At 40.6% G+C, this 19191-nt stretch overlaps 2 protein-coding genes across 2 annotated transcripts; both read right to left on the reverse strand.

The window, feature by feature from the left end:
- Positions 1-36: 36 nt before the first annotated feature.
- Positions 37-15719, reverse strand: LOC134792841 (uncharacterized). Its single transcript, XM_063764244.1, has 16 exons — positions 15362-15719; positions 14322-14439; positions 13449-13636; positions 5546-5686; positions 5126-5329; positions 4692-4858; positions 4269-4416; positions 3647-3795; positions 3271-3430; positions 2848-3075; positions 2508-2686; positions 2186-2375; positions 1749-1928; positions 1217-1503; positions 575-901; positions 37-110 (listed from the first exon to the last, which is right to left on the reverse strand). Exons 1-16 carry the CDS (start codon positions 15432-15434, stop codon positions 39-41), a joined length of 2811 nt encoding a protein of 936 aa, XP_063620314.1. The 5' UTR covers positions 15435-15719; the 3' UTR covers positions 37-38.
- A 539-nt stretch (positions 15720-16258) lies between these two features.
- On the reverse strand, positions 16259-17775 carry LOC134793240 (uncharacterized). The gene is made up of 4 exons (XM_063764810.1): positions 17543-17775; positions 17297-17434; positions 16716-16959; positions 16259-16538 (listed from the first exon to the last, which is right to left on the reverse strand). The coding sequence occupies exons 1-4, from the start codon at positions 17671-17673 to the stop codon at positions 16416-16418; spliced, it is 636 nt and encodes a 211-aa protein (XP_063620880.1). The 5' UTR covers positions 17674-17775; the 3' UTR covers positions 16259-16415.
- Positions 17776-19191: the final 1416 nt, after the last annotated feature.

Genomic DNA, 19191 nt, shown 5'->3' on the forward strand with positions numbered 1-19191 from the left:
ATATAAAGTTCTTTGGCATCGTGCACTGTGAACATATCTCATAGTCCCGATTCCTTAGGTCTAGGAAATGTTTGGAAAGTTGTTAGCACGCCAGGCGTTCGCAGCAATACCTTGAAATAACGGAATGAATGTTAGTAACAAGTAATGGTATGTTAGGTGCAGACCACACGGTGTTGCGCTGTCATGAGTTTGGACAACTTTGTACTAAGTAACTGTAGGTGTAGGTACAGTCGACGTCAAAGTTAAGTACATATTTTTCGCCTCATTTCAAAGAAGTAACATACCTAATTATCTTTGAAGTAGACCGTAATACACATATCGCGCCAGAAGCGTACCGCTCGTTCGCAAGAGCTGCATACGTCGTTGAGAATGCCAAATCCGTTATGTGCACGATTTTTGATTGACAAATAGTTACCTAGCAACAAAATACATAAGGTATTAATTAATTTGATTAAAATCGCGCACATACCGTATTTGGCATTCTCAACGACGATATCAGCTTTTCCATCTAGCAGAGACGTAGCACCATGTGTTCTGCACATTATGACGAATCATCGAATGGGTTAGTGTTTACCTGACGACCGTCATCATCAGGGTACGTGTACACGCCGGACTGACCGCTGACCGTCGGGATCCCCACAGTGTTCATCGACGATATGTTCCCGTACTGCGGTTGCCGCTGACTCTCCTTTTTACTAGAGTTCTTCCTAACGATTGTTGTGTACGTCGGACCCTTAGGCATGTCTTTGATCTTCGTGCCAGACCGATAAGTGCCGAATTCGTCGGGCGGAGGCGGCAGAGAGAAGCCATCCGACGTTTGCGTAATCACAGACGCTTCGTCGCTAATTTCTTTGGACAGTTTATTCCGCATCTTCTTTGGCATCGTATGGAATGTGCTGGTCTGAAATAAACAAGAGATACAATAATAATTATTCAAAAAACAGGTGCTACCTAATATGGTTGAAAACTGTTAATCGCTCACGACAAAGGGCGTCGGAGTCAACTGACCCGAATTCGTCTCTGTTTAAGACAAGGTACATACCTTGTATATACCTGCAGGTACATACCTGCTCAAAAATGTGGTTGTTGTCTTTAAACTCCAACACTCGGCTGGTAAGTTAGTACTGATATTTAATTTTGGTTGGTCATATTGGTCAGAGACGGCCCTTGCAATGACTTTTTAGCTTTTAACCTGATTATTGGAACGTTATTTTACCGAGGGAGGTAACTGGGTGACTAAATGGTCGCACAGAGTGTCCATGTCCCTTCTCCTGTTTATATTTTGCATGGAATGGACTCTACAACTGGGACTGTGTCTCAGCACGTCGTTGTGTTTGTGGCCAATGTCTTGTTCGGCGAAGTCGTGTAGATATCTGGCCGAATGGAAAGAGCTGGTTCGCCGCACGTCGAAGTTCTTGGAGGGGTACCTCGCCATAGCCCGGCGGAATGATTCAGTCCGTCTGACGTTGCATTCACTGTCGTCGCTGTCGTTACAAGTGGTTTCTGAAAAAAAAAGTGTAGGTGAAGGCCTCGCTCGTACGTGGTGGTACTAAACCGTTCTCTCTCCGTGTGTCTCGAATGCCTGAATGTGGATTAACTTTTGACCACCATAGATACCGGATAATGTACGATGCCGTACAGCGCCATAAACATCATTTGTATAATAATTCATAGCACGAATTAGTCATAGTAACATTAATTAACGTTACACCTCTACTACAATCTATGAACCTTTGCCAGGAACATACCGTCAGTATTGTAGGCGCACAGCGGCGGGTTGGGGTCGCGCGGCGCGGTGGGGCGCGAGCCGCGCTCGTGCGCGCACAGCACCAGCGCACACGCCGCCAGCGCCACCAGCAATACACCTCCGAACAGTGCCAGCGATAACACCGTGATGTTGGCCACCGTGTTCTGCACGGCCTCCTCACCTATGTATACATTTTAAAGTTTGGAATAGACTGCTAATTAATTGCTCACTACATAGGGCGTCCACAAATAGTTTGCTAGAACATTAAGCCAACTGACACAATCTTGAATAATTATTGTATAGACTGATATGTGTTTTGGTACTTTGATTCTCCCACCTACTTAGTTCCCTGTAGCTTTGATAGAGTATTATAATAATCAAAACATTGGAACATCATGCTTTACGCTAAACATTAAAAAAAAGTTAGTAGGTACAAACCAGCTAATTCATCGATAATGCTGTCTTTGCCAATTTCGACTAATTGGCTATCTCCTTTATCATTCGATGCCACTATTTCGAATTTGAAATTCTCTTCTGTTAAGTCTTGTATCAGGAACTTTGGTTCTAACTTTGATATAGTTTCTAGAACTTCGTCTGTGTCTGTAGATTTTGCGACGATTGTGAACTTCTGAAATATATCAATAATCGAGTGAAAGAGCGACACTGCATGTATGGATCTACGTCAGAAAGACCTAAGTAAGTAGTTAAAATGGTTTCAATAGTTTTACCAACACAGAAAATATTTGAAATTGGGACCTACCTGCGGCAAACCGCCGTCGTGCCCCTTGTCGCAAGTGACGGTGACGTCACGGTCGTGTTTGACAGCGACGCAGTTCAAGGGAGGCCGCGGCGCCGTCTGGTCCGTTATGAGAAAGCTGCAAGGCGTTTTGGGCAAGTCGTTCTCAGGCACCTCGTTTATACCCCAGCAGAATATCGAACCTGAACAATAAATGGATTTAAACAACTCTCTCCAACACATGTAATACCTATAAAATGTAGATACAATTACAAGGATTAATTGACATAAAAATCGGAGACTCAAATAAATATTTTACTGAAAACAACATGATAAAATTCAACCATATCAAATATTAACTTACTGAACGCGGTGTCATTAGGCCGTGTATACAAATACGTGTTGTTATCCGTTATTACAATATTTAGAGGGATTTTGTTCTCAAAATCATCGGCTTTAGCTTGCCCGTTGACAACGGCCCAGCCGTACTGGAACGGGGGTGGGTTCGACTTGACGTTGCACGTTATGTTGATGGACTCGTCCACTCCCAGACCGTATTCGGCCACGGTCTCCTCTTCGCAAAATGCTGGATCTGAAAAGCATTACAATTTGGTAACCAAGCCAAGGGAACTTACATAAAATGAAATTCAGCGAAAATTCTATCATATTTTTAAATTCTGTGTTCGCTGATCGGTTATTATTGGACGACTTTGGAGTGAGATGTTTAAAAAAACACTAAACCAGTGCTGTACTCTAAGCACTGTACCTCGTAACAAACTGAACTTACAAATAAGGTCTATAAAAACCGGTTCGCTGTAAGAGGACCCCTCGGAATTGATAGCGCCACAGACGTACGCGCCTCCGTCTTTCTGAGTGACCTCATACAGATTCAGCACCGGGTGAAAACTGCCTTCGTTGTTGTCTGTGTAGTTAGATATGATGTCATCCTGTAACACAAGCATTGAATTAAAGCGAAGGTGTGAATTAATGAAGAGTTATATCCTAATACAAAGTCACGACGCGTGTCTTATTACTATGATCACCACTTAGTCGGCTAATAAAGTAGATGCGCACTGGTTTTCTATACCTATATGCCTTATTAGCAAGGCAATAGAGTTCAATTAACAATAGGAAACAAGTGATGCAGTTTATTAAATTCGTACCTGGTGAAACCATGTGAGCTGGTGTACTGCCGGATTGGCTTGGCTCGTGCAGTTTAGTGTAACGTTGGACCCCTTGAGCACGTGCAGTGTGCAATTTGTGGCGTCCAGCTGCCCGCCGTATTCCACAGTTATATTTAGTACTGGTGGATCTGTACAATAAGATTAGTACCTAAGTATATAAACTATGCTACTCAACCCACTGTTCTGTTTTTAGACTTAGTTGGTAATCAATAACTATTAACTATGTTAAGTTAAAAGCTATCTTGGAGAATAAAATATGTAATGCAAAAATTAAGATGACATATGAGTATATGAGTCATTTATCGCAAAATAATTAGGGTAGGTAGTTTTCTCTTATCTAATTTGTCCTTTCTGGAACCAAAAGTTAAATTTCTGTTAAGAATGTTCAGATTTCTTTCCGATTTTAGTCAATCAACAATATCAACACATTCAGTGCCGAAAACCCGACTATCGGGTATTTTATGATTTCGTTCCCAGGCCGGACGACCCGATACTCGGGATCGTGTTACTAGTGCTTTATATGACGAAATTGTTGTGGCCTGGCGCGGACGTCTTGTTTGGCTGGGTGGCAATGAATGTGTTAAGTGACATCAAGACTAACAGAACACAGAGAGCGGGAGAGACGGCGCGCAGGTGAGCTCCGCGTCGGTCTTGTATGCGGGCACGCAGCACGTGACCCGTGCCTCGTCCCATGTGTGGTCTATGCTCAGCTCAATCTCGCTTATTAGTAGCCGTTGCGACGGCTCCTCCTGTCGAAAAATCCATGGTAGGTATACAGGATGTCCCTAAAACCAACGCCAAGACATAAAGGGTTTATGGAACAGCTGATGGGCTACAAGATTAAGCAAATTTAAAAGAATCCTGGTTATACTCATCAATAACTATGAGATTTTCATTAGGTTACATTTGCCCCTCTAAGTCTTGGCGTTGGTTTTAGGGTCATTCTGTATAAACATATTTACTAGTCTATTATCACAATTGAGCACAATTGTGTCCGATTGCACGCTGTTGTTTGGTATCTTACTGTGATATCCTGCGTCGGGTTGATGAGTGTGGTGCCCCTGGCCCGCCATATGACGGTCGGCGTGGGCCGCGCGCCTAGCACCCGGCACTGCAATACCACTGTGTCCTCGGAGTGCACGCGGCTGTCGTTTGCTCCAAGAGCCCGCACGGCTATCAGCTCCGGCGGAACTACAAGCAATGTGTTTATTGTTAAGAAGTAGACAGAGCATATCTATATAGTTCTCCAAAAAGTTAGAGGCACGCTGCAAGGGCTTTAGGGTAAGTCATTTTCTACAGTTTATAATCTTTCATTCTTGATGTTTTTTTAGACTTTAATACATATCTGTACAACCAATGAATCTTTGAGGCACTAGGCAGTACTATTATCTACTTATATTCTGTAGGTACGTCAATTCCTAAATCATCTTATTTAACAGTAGTATAACAATATCTTACGATGCATATCGATGACAATGTCAATAGCCAGCGGCGGCGTGACGTCATTATTGTTGGCCAAACATGTAAGCACCAGGCCATGGTCCTCGCGCCGCAATGGCGCGTACGTTATGTCGCTGCGTACGCGCTGCGGCGACAGCACCACAGTCTTGTTATGGATGAAACGCTTGCCTGACCACCAGAAGACCGATGCCTGTGGGTTACCTGACAAAACAAGTTTTAAAATGAAATGTCCGTGGCAACTTTATGACTTTATGAATCAATTCCATTCATAATGTGACCATGCAATTTTGCGGCTAGCTGTACATGTTCAAGTAACTAGCCTGTCCATAATTGTGATTTCGACTTATCAAGGTCCAATGATGCGTTTCTGTAGTGCATCTACCATACCAAACAACCATATTTAATGAACCAACCAACCTCCGAAAGCTACGCAAAAGAGTTCGAGAGAGTCGCCAATATAATAAGGACCGATGTTTCCGCTGATGTTGGCGCCCGCGGTCGCCGATGCGATCTTTGAACCATTTTTCTGCAGCCCCACCCACATCCGCTGAGGAGGCTCTGCAATCACAAGTTTCACCTATACTCTGTATCTTTAGGTATTTAAATAAAAGTATACAAAATCTACCCTTAAATGGCTCCTTAAGCCAGTTGAGGGCAGATGAAAACATTACATGATCAAATAATGTAGGTCGTAAAGTCAGGTCGTTCAGTGACTGATTACATGATCAAATAATGTAGGTCGTAAAGTCAGGTCGTTCAGTGACTGATTCAGGCAGTTTTGTATTTGGTTGGTTAACCAATAAATGTTATAACTACCCGAAAATTTACAAATTGATTATTTACTTTTATTTAAATACCTAAAGATACAGACTAATAGTCACATAAGTAGTAAAATAGTGTAAGCAATTGTTTGAAGAAGAGTTGGAGGAGGTGATAAAGTATTAAGAAACATTCATGTCCGCAAGTTTGACAGCCGAACTAGATGGCGCTACGCTATACCTACGACGCGACGTAAACTTTTGATAACCAGAGTTATCTCATATTGTACAGTCAGCAGTAATAGTTGCTAAGCGGGCAAGGTGTTCAAAATGATCTTGGCGCGACTTTATTGTTAAGAGAATAAGAGCGCGTCGAGAGCATTTTGAACACCTCGCCCGCTTAGCAACTTCTGCTGCTGACTGTACATACTTAGCACCGACGTCTAGTTTAGTTACTATACTTATATTCTGTTAATTTATAGTTTGCCTAAAGTGGGTTTGCATTTTTGCAGCTGGGTGCACCAGGTACCTACGTGGTAAATAAAAATTTACAAAGAAATATAAATACGCACGAAACATTACATAGGCACGAATAAGAACAATATATATATTTACCTATGATACCTATCAGCAGCCTATCAGATTATTTGCCTAAAGGGATTCCCCGCTTTGGCCATTCCCTTTACATGTACTGGTAGATATGAACCCGATATAACAGGAATATGTCCGAGTTCATTGTTTCTGTCCTATATTTCATACGGCGTACAGGAAGGCGGCAATAATCAAATGTATGCCAATGTTTGCCGAAGGTCATATTTACTCTCCCCGCCGGTCATTGCATTATTCATAATGCGACCTAAAGGGAGCTAATGATGTCTGGATGTGTACATACATTGATATATATTGTTTTGATAGTAGAAGAAGATTACAGTGAAAGTCCATTTCATTGACTTGGTGGTCAAAGTTTTACCTACTGTAAAACTATTCCCAAAAAGTTTAATGAGTTCCTGGCAGCTAGGTGCTGAAACTGGTTATTCCGATAGAAATTATGGATAATGTGGGTAAATATGAAACATGAACCTGAAGCTAAACGCTATACCTCGGGTTTGACCACATACATATCACTGAGGATATGGAATTGGTCAAAACTTATTAAGAAATAACATATAACTCAGAACCGGACGGATGAAATAAATTATCAAAACGCAAGCATTAAGTACGTAGTCGTCATTAGTATTTATTTACCCAATTTAAATTAGGCTCTTATACTAGTCTTAGGTTAAGAGTTTATGGTCATTTTGTTATTTTTTTATTGGCATGATTTTTATTTAAATTAATGGACATTTATTAACAAAGCATATCTCGAGGTAGGTAAGTACTGCTTCGGATGTTCACTGTGACTCGGATGAATGATTGTTGCTAAAATTACGAAGTGTTTGCGCCGCATAATTGTTGTGTAAATGGACGGAATTGTTCCGGCGCAGCATCCTCATTAAACTAGGGAGCCAATTAATCCCGCGCTATTTCTCGGCATAGGTAAACTTGCAGCGCGGTTTTACAGCACGGTCGGTAAATAAAACGAAAAACTTCAGTACACAACAGACTGCAACCGGTATCTACTAGCGGCAGCCGTACGACCCCAATTTCAAAGAAAAACCGCAAATCGGTGTATAGTTTAGCCATTTGGCACACGTATACTAGAGGTCAAAACAAAATGTTTGACCCGCAGTTCCTAAATAAATTTCCCTTAGGAGGGGAGTGCCGAGTCGTTTCTTTTTTTTATGGGAAAAAATTTTTTTAGAAACCTTTCGTGTGTGGTATTATATGAAAGGGATTTTCGAGGCGATTCTAAAAATATACCACATCATTACATTTCAGGCATTTTTTTGAAGCTATACATAAAAAAAAAAATTGTTTATACCTGTAGTACCTATGCGTGTGCCAAACGGCTAAACTGTACATCGATTTGCGGTTTTTTAAAGCGTACTTACACTATACAGTATTAAGCGTAGTTTTAAACCGACTTCCATATGCTGTAAGTTCTCAGTCTGTGTAGTGTACCTATTGTGTATTTTTGTGTAAGTACTTTACTTAAGGTCTCTTACATGTGAAAATTACAGAGATTACCAAAATGAGTCATCGGAGTTCAGTTTAAGGACGACCCCACAACAAATAGCTCCGGTGATACAAATCGAATACTTGCTGTATTTACGAAATTTGTATTGACAGGTTGACAATACCGATAGTTCTGTTTTAGATGCAGCATATATTTTGAACCAATTTGTGATGTGTCGAGGGAGTACATTTCGTTCCGACATGACTAACTGCAAGCATTGCACGACGACTAAATTCACGCTTCCTACAGACGTTCGAGAAAAACTGACTAAGCAAGTAAGCATGATGAGCAAATTGAGCTTCATTTGTCAGTTCAATGTACTTTACTTCAGGTGCATAGATCTATGCCATAGAAAATAACTATTAAATTTAAAAAAAATCCCCTACGTATTATGCCAAAAAAATCATGTGGAAAAGAGCTGATACTCTTCAAACTGCTCGATCGATGTATATCAAACATAGCTAAACACCACCGTAAGAAAACTTAGCTTTCACATAAAAAAAACCACATCGAAATCGGTCCATGGTCCATCCGTTTGACAGCCTCAAGCGATGCCACAGACAGACAAACAGACATTGGCGTCAAACATATTGACACCCATCTTTTTATGTCGGGTATTAAGTATAATGATTTTATTAAAAACATTTAGATTACAATAGATTAAACATACAAATTATAAACTAAAATAAACCTAAGAATGAGTAAAACTAACTTAACAAATAAAATATTGCCCCCCACTCTGATTGTCTTCCGGATCAAATGTGCCAAAAATACTGGCGGCATTACCCCGCTGAATGGCCAGTGATATTTGTTGGACAAGGAAAGAACCAGAGCGAGGGTCGCAGCCCCTATCCCATAAACGTCGCCCTATATCCTTAATAAAGGCTTTGGCCTCGGCACACCAAGGCCCCGCCGTCTCGACGGCAACCGGGACAAAATCGTACAGTCGCCATCAGATATATCGGAGCGGCCAAGGTGCTCACAAATATCGGAACGCGCCTCTATTGTCAGGGCGTTAGAGCGCGTGTTCAGATATTGCGAACACCTTGGCCGCTCCGATATATCTGATGGCGACTGTACACCTGTTCAAGGTTCGTGTACTTGCTGTGCTTCAACCTAGCAGCAGTTTCAGCCGCTGCACCTGCCTTGTTCACTGTGCGCGCGAGATGAGTGGGTGCAAAAGTACTCACACACGTGGCATCCCAAAGCAGGCTGCGGCCCTTCGCCCAAGGAACAAGTGTAAGACCATCCGGTCTCTTGCCGTCCAAACGACTTAGGCCTTGGGGCTCCGTGATACATGGGACGTTCGCCGACACCAAAGCTCGCCTTATTAATTCATTAATGGCACAGTGCCTAGGTATCCTAATACCCACACACCGCAAGCAGCTTAGCCCGTATGACCATCCGCCTCCACCATTGCCCCGCACTTACACTGATGTGGCTCGCACACCTTGCCCCCAATTCTCAGTGCTACCGCCATCCGTAACGTGTCATTATCAAGTAAGGTTCCCAAGTGTGGTGACGGCAAGGCATGCAACCATGCCCCGGACTCAGGTTCCCTAACAGCCTTTAGCCTGGCAACGTCCTTCCCTACAGCACTCTCCAATAGGCCCTTATGCCACTCACGGCACAGAATATAATCCCAAAGTCTTTGTGAAGAGGGGTTTTCTGGTCGTTCAACTCCTGCAATGCGGCACGACCACTCGGAAAGAGCCTCCCGGAGAAATGTAATACAGATATTGCCACCATTTAAGGAGAGAATTCTAGTGGCAAGACCTGATGCCGCATGAGATGATGCCAGGAAAGCCACCAACCCGACGTCACGCATGCAACGTACCCCCAGACCCCCATACCGAACAGGAAGTGATGCCTGGCGCCACTGTGGTTCATCGAAGCTGACATTCAAAACACCCTCTAAGCCCTGTCGAAGTACACGATCAAACACCTGTACATCCTGACCAAACCTCCAAATCGGTGCAGTTCTCAAGATATATGTCACACGTGGCATTGCAAAGCAGTTTCGAAGAATGTACAAAAGCAGACTCCAGCGCCTGAGTTTTAGCCCGGACCGCCGAGCTCACCCCCTCTGGAAAAATGGGTGCTCCTAATAAGGAAAATGAAGTTTTGTTCAGCAGCCGGAGACCTGGAAAAACCGACTGGAAATTCGGCACGGAATCTAATGCTGAGGTACCACATGGATACAGCTCACATTCACAGGGTTTCCTCCAATAGTGCCATCATCCAGGTACCACACGTTCAATGGTGACTGCAAGGTCGTTATACAATTCTGTATCGCAAGACAAAATACCAACGGATCTCCTTGTTGAGCACCTGTCGGGTATTAATAAACTTAAATATGACGGGTTGAGAACCTCTCCACCTTTTATTAAGTCGGTTAATGACGAACTGTCATTGAACTCTTCTAATTACTTATTATCGATGTCGATATTTTAGGTCAAGTGAACTGAGATTTTTTGCTACTTTCAAGAGCAATGCCAATACGTCACTGTGTGAAAATTTCTACACAAAATAACCCATTCTCATTGCACTTAACTTTTGTAATTTATCACGTCATAGAAAGTTGATGTAGCCATATAGGTAGATAATTACGCGTGACATCAATTAACGCAGAGTCGAATACCGCCGCGAATGGCCCGTCCAGGCGGGATGGTCAAAATTCAACTTAATTGACAATTTGAAAAAACAAGAAATTGGCGTCAATCTCATCTAGCATCTACACGTACACAATTTCATAGTGGAATCGGTGAGCCAATGTCCTTCAATTTCATTTTTGCGTCCACAGCACATGGTTAAATTGACATTTTAATTAAGGATCAGGTTGGGCGAAAAACTCTTCCATCTTGACTGAGTTTATCGTTACATATATTCTACTTTAAGTAGGTTAGTAAGATCCTATGCGACATTGGCAGTGAAACGCTCAGCTGGTGTTGTTTATTATACCTACTGCCTCTCAACACTCATATAATGCTTATATATAACACGGATTAAGTGACACGAGCTCACGACACGCATCATTCCTCATACCCTACCTATTTATATAGTAAATAGGTAGGTACCTATAGCTATACGGTATGGCTATACGATATATTTAGGTACGAGTATGTATTTTTCCGAGAGTGATTAACAATAGACTTAAAGCATTTAATAACTGAAGTCGCCTTTAAGAGGTTACCCCTCTGCCGAAAAACTTGCACAATTGTGCAAACTTTTGTATGGACTGACATGGCTATTTGTACGTTACGTACAAATCATGTAGAAACAGCAATACATTTGACGTCCCCCACCCGCCAAATCGGCAGACTGTTTCGTAAAGAAAATAACAGCAATGATATCTCCAGTTACTAAATGTTCAAAGACAATAGAATATAAGTACATAATTAAATAGAAAACAAAAATATAAAAACCTGCATGTCAGGCTATGCTTAGTATAGGGTTCCGTAGTTACCCGTCCGTCACAATAGCCCGCCTTGAATGGGGGCTATTATAGTAGACCCAAACCAAACGGACGACCGGGGTCGTAAAACTTCTCATTCGCGCTCGCGTAGACGAAGGTAGGGTGAGAGAGATAGAGATATGAAGCCGGTCGTCCGTTTGGTTTGGGTCTAATACTATAGTAACTATAAATTACATAACAAGCAAAAGGGAGTACCTACGCAGCGCTTTCTAAGTATGTCTTTTCACCAGGAATAGAAGAGCGATATTTCAATAACGACTTAACTGGTCATACTCGCCAGTATTCATTTAATATCTTTAACTTATAGATCGGGTAAAAACAAGTAGGTATTTATTTGACTCTTTGTAACGACACTTGAAAAATAGAGACCGACACATTGTTTACAGAATATAAAGTATACAGAGTCGCACCAAGCTAATTTTGCACAGTTTACACACACTGCAGTGACAGAGTGATGTTAACGTCATATTACCTACTACTATGAAAATATGAGCACTTTGTTAGGTATATGAAAGTCGGCGGAGAGTTAGATTAGATTAGACGGACTCTAACCATATTTCACTTCTTCCTTTGTTTTATCACTTTTATCCCATATTTTCATACAGGTCCAGGAGTAGGGCTTCCAAATACCGGACTTCTCACAATACCGGTATTAATAACGAAACTGTCTTCATCAATACCGGGATCCCGGGATCCCGGTATTGAATATGAATTGCTTTAAAAAAATATAGTTTTATTAAAAAGGACTGTAACACCAGATATGTCCTAAAAGCTTTTAGAACAATAAACAATCAATGTCGCCATCTGCATTAATTTTATTTCACACTCCAGGTTGGCAATAATTTTATTCAACTGGTTGACTTCACCAGTCACATTTTTAGTCCAACAACCCACCAGCCGACTTTTTTCTAATTTCCGCCTAAATTAGTTTGCCATACTACAGTTCCTTGTTCCTTGCTCTTTTCTTTAAAATTTTTGATAAAATTTTAAGTACTAACTATATTAATCTCACTGTCAGGATTCATCCACCACCAATCATCAAATATTTATCTGACGTTCAGGCAACGATCTTATTTCAATAATAAAATAAGGGCTAGATGCAAGTTAGATGCGTCTGACGTGTAGTAAAAGCTTCTTAATACAGCCGAATATGACCATTCTAATGGATATAAACGGTTTATACTGCAAATTTTCCTTGTTTTCAAAAATACCGGGATCCCGGTATTGCATTTAAAAATACCGGTATTGAAAAATACGTTTAAAAAGACGGGATCCCGGTATTTCGGGATCCCGGTATTGGAAGCCCTATCCAGGAGAAATAAAGAGTGATACCGTTTGGCGCGTGCTAATTTTAAAGGGCCCGCCTAGCGGACCCAGGACCCGTCATTAGTGTTGGCTCGCACGTATCAAGTGCATCGTCGATAACATCGGGTAGGGGTAAACTCGATAGAGCATTGCACTGGTTCGTTGGCATAATTTTTTTATTTTAGGTACTTATACAAGAGGAAGAATGCATTGTGCCGGAGGTAAACAAACTTTCTTGCTGGCGTCGTCGTGTTACATATATTGTGCGTCAACTCTAGTATCCAAGAAGCACTAATTCGTCAGACGACAGAACTAGAATCAACGTAAGAGTCACGCTAACTTTTCATGGCAAGTGCTACGTCAACTGTGGAGCTTCTAAGGATATGTGTATGCGTTCTCACTGCCAAGTTCGTGCAAAGTTAGCTTGGTCAGAGTAGAGTTGTGCCACTCAATATTTCCCATATAGTAAACGGAGAACTTTCTAAGAAAGGCACAGCTCTAGGTCAGAGTCTATTCTTCTTTACCTGTAATATCGTCTCTAAGTACTTATCGACTCCATGGAAAACTGGTATGCGCCGCGCCGGCGTCGTCGGCGGGCGACAGGCTAAGGATCGGGGTACAATTCCTCCTCAACCTCTCAATTTCAATAGGGACTAATTGACTCACCGATAACATGGAGTAGTACATCAGTGGTGGTGGACGGGCTGCGCGCGAACTCCACGGAACACTGGTAGGCGCCGGCGTCGGCGGGCGACACGTCAGGGATCACCAACCGGTGCTCATCCTCTGCCACTATCATCTGATAGCGCTCGGCCTCCGCTGCCAAGCGCTTGCTTTTCCCTCGTCTGTCATAACTGTTACATATAAAAGCCATTATCTATTTTATTTTTTTAATCATAACTGATCATAACGCTAATTCGACATTTCTAGGATGGTAGGCACTGTAGGCAGGTCTATACCTGCTGTTGCTATCAACAGCTATCTATCTAATACAATACTTAGATAATTAATTATGCGATTATTATACACTCATGGCGCACGTTGGTAGCTACTACATAGATATAGAGATCTACTACTAATCGCACTCATCGTAACCGCAACCGTCGCGGTATTTTGCGATCACGTTACAAAGGTACTAAGCTAGGTAGCTCACCCTATAATGCTACGCCACCGCTACACTGAAACACTCGTACCACTAGGTTACACCTTGTTAAAGCAGTGTCGGATCCCTCGTGGTATCAGACGACAACAAACGATAAGTACATACTTAGCACGTCGTCGTGGTATTTCGCGGTCACGTTACAGGGTAAGTCCGCGCTGTGCTACCGTCGGAAAGTTTCCAAAATTGCGAAGTTTCCACATAGAAAAATTTCGGAAACTTCTCATATTTTTTATGGGAATCAAAAATTCCAAAATGAAAGTTATTTTGTTTCCTGTGAAATTTCCGAGAACTTTTCAACTTTTTGAAAACTTTCCCCAACTTGCACATCTGTAGGTGTGTCCCGCCACCGCTACAACTGAAGTATCACTATGATGTACCTTGTGAAAGCAGTGTTGGAGCCGTCGCGGTACCATGCGACCACAAGTAGCTCGTCGTCCCGGCGTTTTGCGGTCACGTTACACGGTAGCTCCGCGCTGTGTCCCGCCACCGCTACCACTGAAAGTTATGACCAATTCCATAGATAGGTAAGTTTCATCCTGATTACTGGGTATCGCACTTATAGAATAGTAATGAGCTAATAGATAAAGGTAGGTATGAAAATATATCTACTGCAATGTGGAATCAACCTTTAGAAGAAATAATAGGTACCTATTAAGTATAGGTTGGCTCAGGCTGAACAAGAACACCTTATAGCATTTAGTACCTGCAGCATGATGTTTCCGTGCAATTAGATAAGTTTAAATAAGTAGTAGGTAATCAATTATGAAAGTCCATAAACAAAACGAATTATTGAAATTCTTTTGTAAAAATGGGTCATACACAGAAATTAGTTCCATTATCCGAATAATGGTGCTGATTTTCCATTAACCTGCGTGACAAATTAATTATCTAATACTTAGTAGACCTTTATCATACCTATAGGTATGTGGCGGGAATTCGCGTTAAATAAACATGAGACATATTTAAGTGTCGAATCGAAGATTCTTTAAAAACTTTAATTTGGACTTGTGAGGTAATGCCAGGATTACTCAGGATCACTATTTACTACTTTAAAAAAGAGCGATGCTAAAAGTAGGTAAGTACCTAATTTTAATTGTAACCATGGCCGCACATTCCCAAATCGGATAGGAGAAAACGCATCCGCGGTGTAAATGCACCTAGCTCATTAAAAAAACTTACCTCTTAAAACTTTACCTTATCCTTAAATTTCTCTTGTTTTGTAAAGATGTATTTTGTAATAAAAACAAAAGAAAAATAGCCTTCGTTTTTGATATAGTGCACGATTTATATTTATTTGGACACAAACTTTCAGGTACCTATATTAAGTAGGTATATTTAATTTGTAATAAACAATACCATGTACATATATATAAATACCTAGTGTTTCTCAAATAGTATAATACACAAACGGACATACCTGGTTCCGAGTCTTCTTGCACGCTTAATACTATTAAACACGCAATAAAGCCCACTATCAAAAAAACTTTCATAATGTCGCACCAAACTTATTGCACTTTAGGGATTAGTCACGTTCGAAAGGCAGGACATGGCCCGATCGGGTCGAGGAGCGGACACGCGCTTCAATTCGCGCGGCGGGCAAGCAATAAGCGGCGCAGGGACTACCGGCCGGCCGGTTGCGGCCCCGGGCGCTTCCGATCGTGACGTCACGGGCGCCCGCTCAAACACCAGCCGCTGCACACTGGCTCATCGTTTATATACCTTACACTTTTTAATTGGTGAGGTCGAAACAATTGGGTCGTCAGTGCTAGTGATTGTGCAGGGCGGAAGTAAATCTATTTTTATTTTTTTGAAAAGGCCGGTCTGAATTAGATGTCATAATTCTCATATATTAAAGAATAAGTGACCAAGCTCTCCACAAAGATAAACCACTCCTGGGGCGCTACAATGGAGGTCTTAGAATATGGTCAGAGCTGTCTAAACTTTCAACAATATACATATTATTATACCCGAGAAATTGGGACAGATACCTAGTCTGTGACTGGATGGCCTAGAAGTATGGCGTTAATCGTGAAAGTTTGGGCAATTTTTGGGCAAGGGAAGCATGACATAAATATGTTACATGTATAATAAGTCTTTATATAATTTTTTTAGTTATGTGTTTTTTTAGTTAATTTCTTTTACATGTGTGTTGTTGACAGGCAAAGGCTTGAAGCAACATGCAAATTTTCATTGCATAGGGTTGTTTAAGAGTGGATACACATGACTGACTATAAATAAACATTTATTAAACTGAAACATTCAATATTCACATTCACATTTTACTAATCACATTAGTTCATCTTTGATATGTTTATGGCAAAAATAAGAGGTAGATTAACTCCAACCAGTACATTTACATACCTACTATCATGTTTTAAGATTTTTTACCATCAATGCTTGTAAGAACTTTTTAAGTTTAACATGAAAACACTTATTAAAGAGGCTTATGCTATATACTGAATCTTAAACACTTATTGTTTAAGTTGTTTTATAGATCTAAAAAATAGAACAGCTAACACAGCTATGGCTATACTGCCAACAGTTCCCACAGCCAGTTTCTTTTTATTGGTTTTATTGGACTCTTTTCTCAAGGTCTAAAACAAATGAAACATATACTAGTTAAATACACAAAGACAAATAATTTTTTATAGAAAGACAACTTCTAAAAAAACATTATAGAGACCTGGTTATTTGACTCATTTTGTAAAATTTTCTCAATGATATAGCTTTAAAAACAAGTTTTATATAAGTATTGTTCTGTTTGAAAATACCTTAAACTCCGCATGAAGTGCTATGTCCATAGAGTTCAAAATTGTAGTCATTTCACTCAGTGTTGCCAGAGCAATATCAGAAGCATGCTTCTCTTTGTGAAGGAGGCAGTCGGGCAAGTTATCTGCCTTCTTCAATGTGAGGGTATTAGCTAACATACTCAGGTAAATTCTATACAAGTGTTGAGAGCTCTCCTCCAGCATGTCAACTATTTCTATTGGACCTAGACATGGCCGGGTCTCACACCTGCAAGTACAAATACATAATAAAAAATTGATTTGACACACTTAGGGCCACTTGCACCATCCCACTTACCCGGGGTTAAACGGTTAAGCCGTTAACCCAGTGTCAAATTGTCCTGGTAACCATGGTAACTCCAGGTTTAACCGGTTAACCCCGGGTTAGTGGAATGGTACAAGTGGTGGTAAGTCTAATATTAAGCTAGGCATTGTAGTAAACAAAGCACTTTTGGCATAAGTAACCAGTAGGCTTACTTATGCCAAAAGTGCTATGTTTACTGCAAGTGCAAGTGCTAGTCTACATAGTTATGTCAATGATTAAAATGTCCTTTATAGATACTTACACTTGTAATTCTTGGTACAGCGGCAAATTCTTTACTTCTTCCAAAATTTTTGTTCTTATGTCTTGATCATCTATTCCAAATTTGATTAAATCTTCATCACTCAGTTCAATTAGAGTTGACTGTCCAATATTGTTAGTCCTGTAATAATAATATTTTGTGGGCTACTAATTTCAATAATCCGGATTTTTCTGCCGCGTAGATAGTTTTATGGATAATATATGATAGTATTGATAGTAGGTACATTACCTAAATACGTCGAGATACTTTTCACCTCCCAATCCTATTAGCATTGCACTTACAGCTACGTCAAACTCATTTGGATTTATTTTTGTATCGTTTGCGCTAATTGGAACTTCGTCTGAATCGTTGTCTGCCATTGTATATTACTGAATTAATTGAAAACTCAGTTGAAACGAAATCGAACCCGGCTCTGCTTAGGTGTTCGTGTATATTTATCAAAAATCAAAATATAAAAATGTCAGATTTTGACATCTGTCACACCGATGTACGTTCAGAAACCAAACATCTTGATTAAAGTTAATGTATTTTTTTACATTTTAATGCAGCCACTCGCCATTCTTGTTTATTCATCACTCATTTTTATTTCAGTTATTCAAGAAATGCTACTTTACGTAGACATTTACCGTTAGCAAAGTTCGTTTTTGCGAAGTATTGCTTTTTTCTTTTCCAAATGTTTTAAATATACTTATTTCGAACGTTCACGTCATGTCCACATCCGCACCAAAGAGTTTTGTTTGGATGTTCAAAATTTTATAATGACGACACCGAACACCCGTTATTTTCACTCAAAATTAAACTGTATCAAAATCAAATTCATCTTAAATTTCAACTAAGGAGATTTTTGCATAAAATTAGTTATCGTGATTAATTATTGCAATGGATTTTGCATCGCTATAGTGCTGAATTGACAATAACATTGAAGTTCAAGGGAAAATTCGTAACCGTAAGTGCCGTAAGTGTAATTACTTCAATATGCAGTGTATTGTATGTAAGGGTGTCATTGCGTCTTACTCTCTCATTAAGCAAAACGTGAGACAAAATACACATTATACAAAGAAATGGGACAGGTGGAATAGCACCCTAAATATTTTTGTTTTCTTTCGTGATTTTATGCAAATGTCGCCCAAAGAGAATATAATCTGATGTCGCCCACGTCTCATGAATGATGAAAGACATCTCAGGACTCGTAATGATTAATAATTAGACACATTGCACACTTGCAATAAAATGTACTATTGCCATGTAGGTAGGTACCTATCTATGGAAACGTGATTTGTGTGCTCAAACAAGTACAGTCAGCATCAAATAGTGACAGCCAAAGTGGTCAAGTTTATTGTAGCACACCTTTGTTACCTTGCTTCCGCGGAATACTATCTGATATAGGTATAGTTTGTCAGAGGACAGTCTCATTTCAATCATAGACAGAGATAATCATACTATCTTTGTCTTACACTACACTCGCGTGCAAAAGTATTGCATCACTTTGCATTTTTTCGTCCGCACCCAATATATTTGTAAACTCGTTAATTTCACTAAATTATTTTAATGTAATCATGTTCCTTGAAGTTTTAGCTTTACGAAAAGTAAAAAAATATGGAAACCGACCCAGTATTTTTCAAATTATCGGCATTTTCCCGATTTGTGAGCGGTTTCACGTTATCACGCGCACGAGTTGCGCTACCCTTGACCCCTATAAAACGGGGGGCAGAAAGGGGTTGTTATCAGTCACTTATCAGAAGTCGATCGTTACATATCTCCGCGTATTTTCCCGTGAAAAAGACCTGGAAAAATGAAAACCACTGAAGCTGAAGTCCGCCAAATCGTCCAGCCCCTGCAAGCGGGGCGTAGCCAACGTTCAGGAGCTGCCGAGCTGA

This window comes from Cydia splendana, chromosome 8 (genome assembly GCF_910591565.1).
Source record: "Cydia splendana chromosome 8, ilCydSple1.2, whole genome shotgun sequence".
Lineage (NCBI taxonomy): Eukaryota > Metazoa > Arthropoda > Insecta > Lepidoptera > Tortricidae > Cydia > Cydia splendana.

Bases quoted from the DNA above. Each gene is read 5' to 3' on its own strand.
- LOC134792841 (XM_063764244.1), bottom strand. From the start codon at position 15,434: ATGAAAGTTTTTTTGATAGTGGGCTTTATTGCGTGTTTAATAGTATTA. The intron at 3,431-3,646 runs GTACGAATTTAA...CTTGTGTTACAG, and splicing joins AGCTCACATGGTTTCACCAG to GATGACATCATATCTAACTA. The intron at 1,929-2,185 runs GTTTGTACCTAC...ATGTATACATAG, and splicing joins CATTATCGATGAATTAGCTG to GTGAGGAGGCCGTGCAGAAC.
- LOC134793240 (XM_063764810.1), bottom strand. From the start codon at position 17,673: ATGGCAGACAACGATTCAGACGAAGTTCCAATTAGCGCAAACGATACA. The intron at 16,960-17,296 runs GTAAGTATCTAT...TTGTACTTGCAG, and splicing joins CTGTACCAAGAATTACAAGT to GTGTGAGACCCGGCCATGTC. The intron at 16,539-16,715 runs GTATTTTCAAAC...CATTTGTTTTAG, and splicing joins CACTTCATGCGGAGTTTAAG to ACCTTGAGAAAAGAGTCCAA.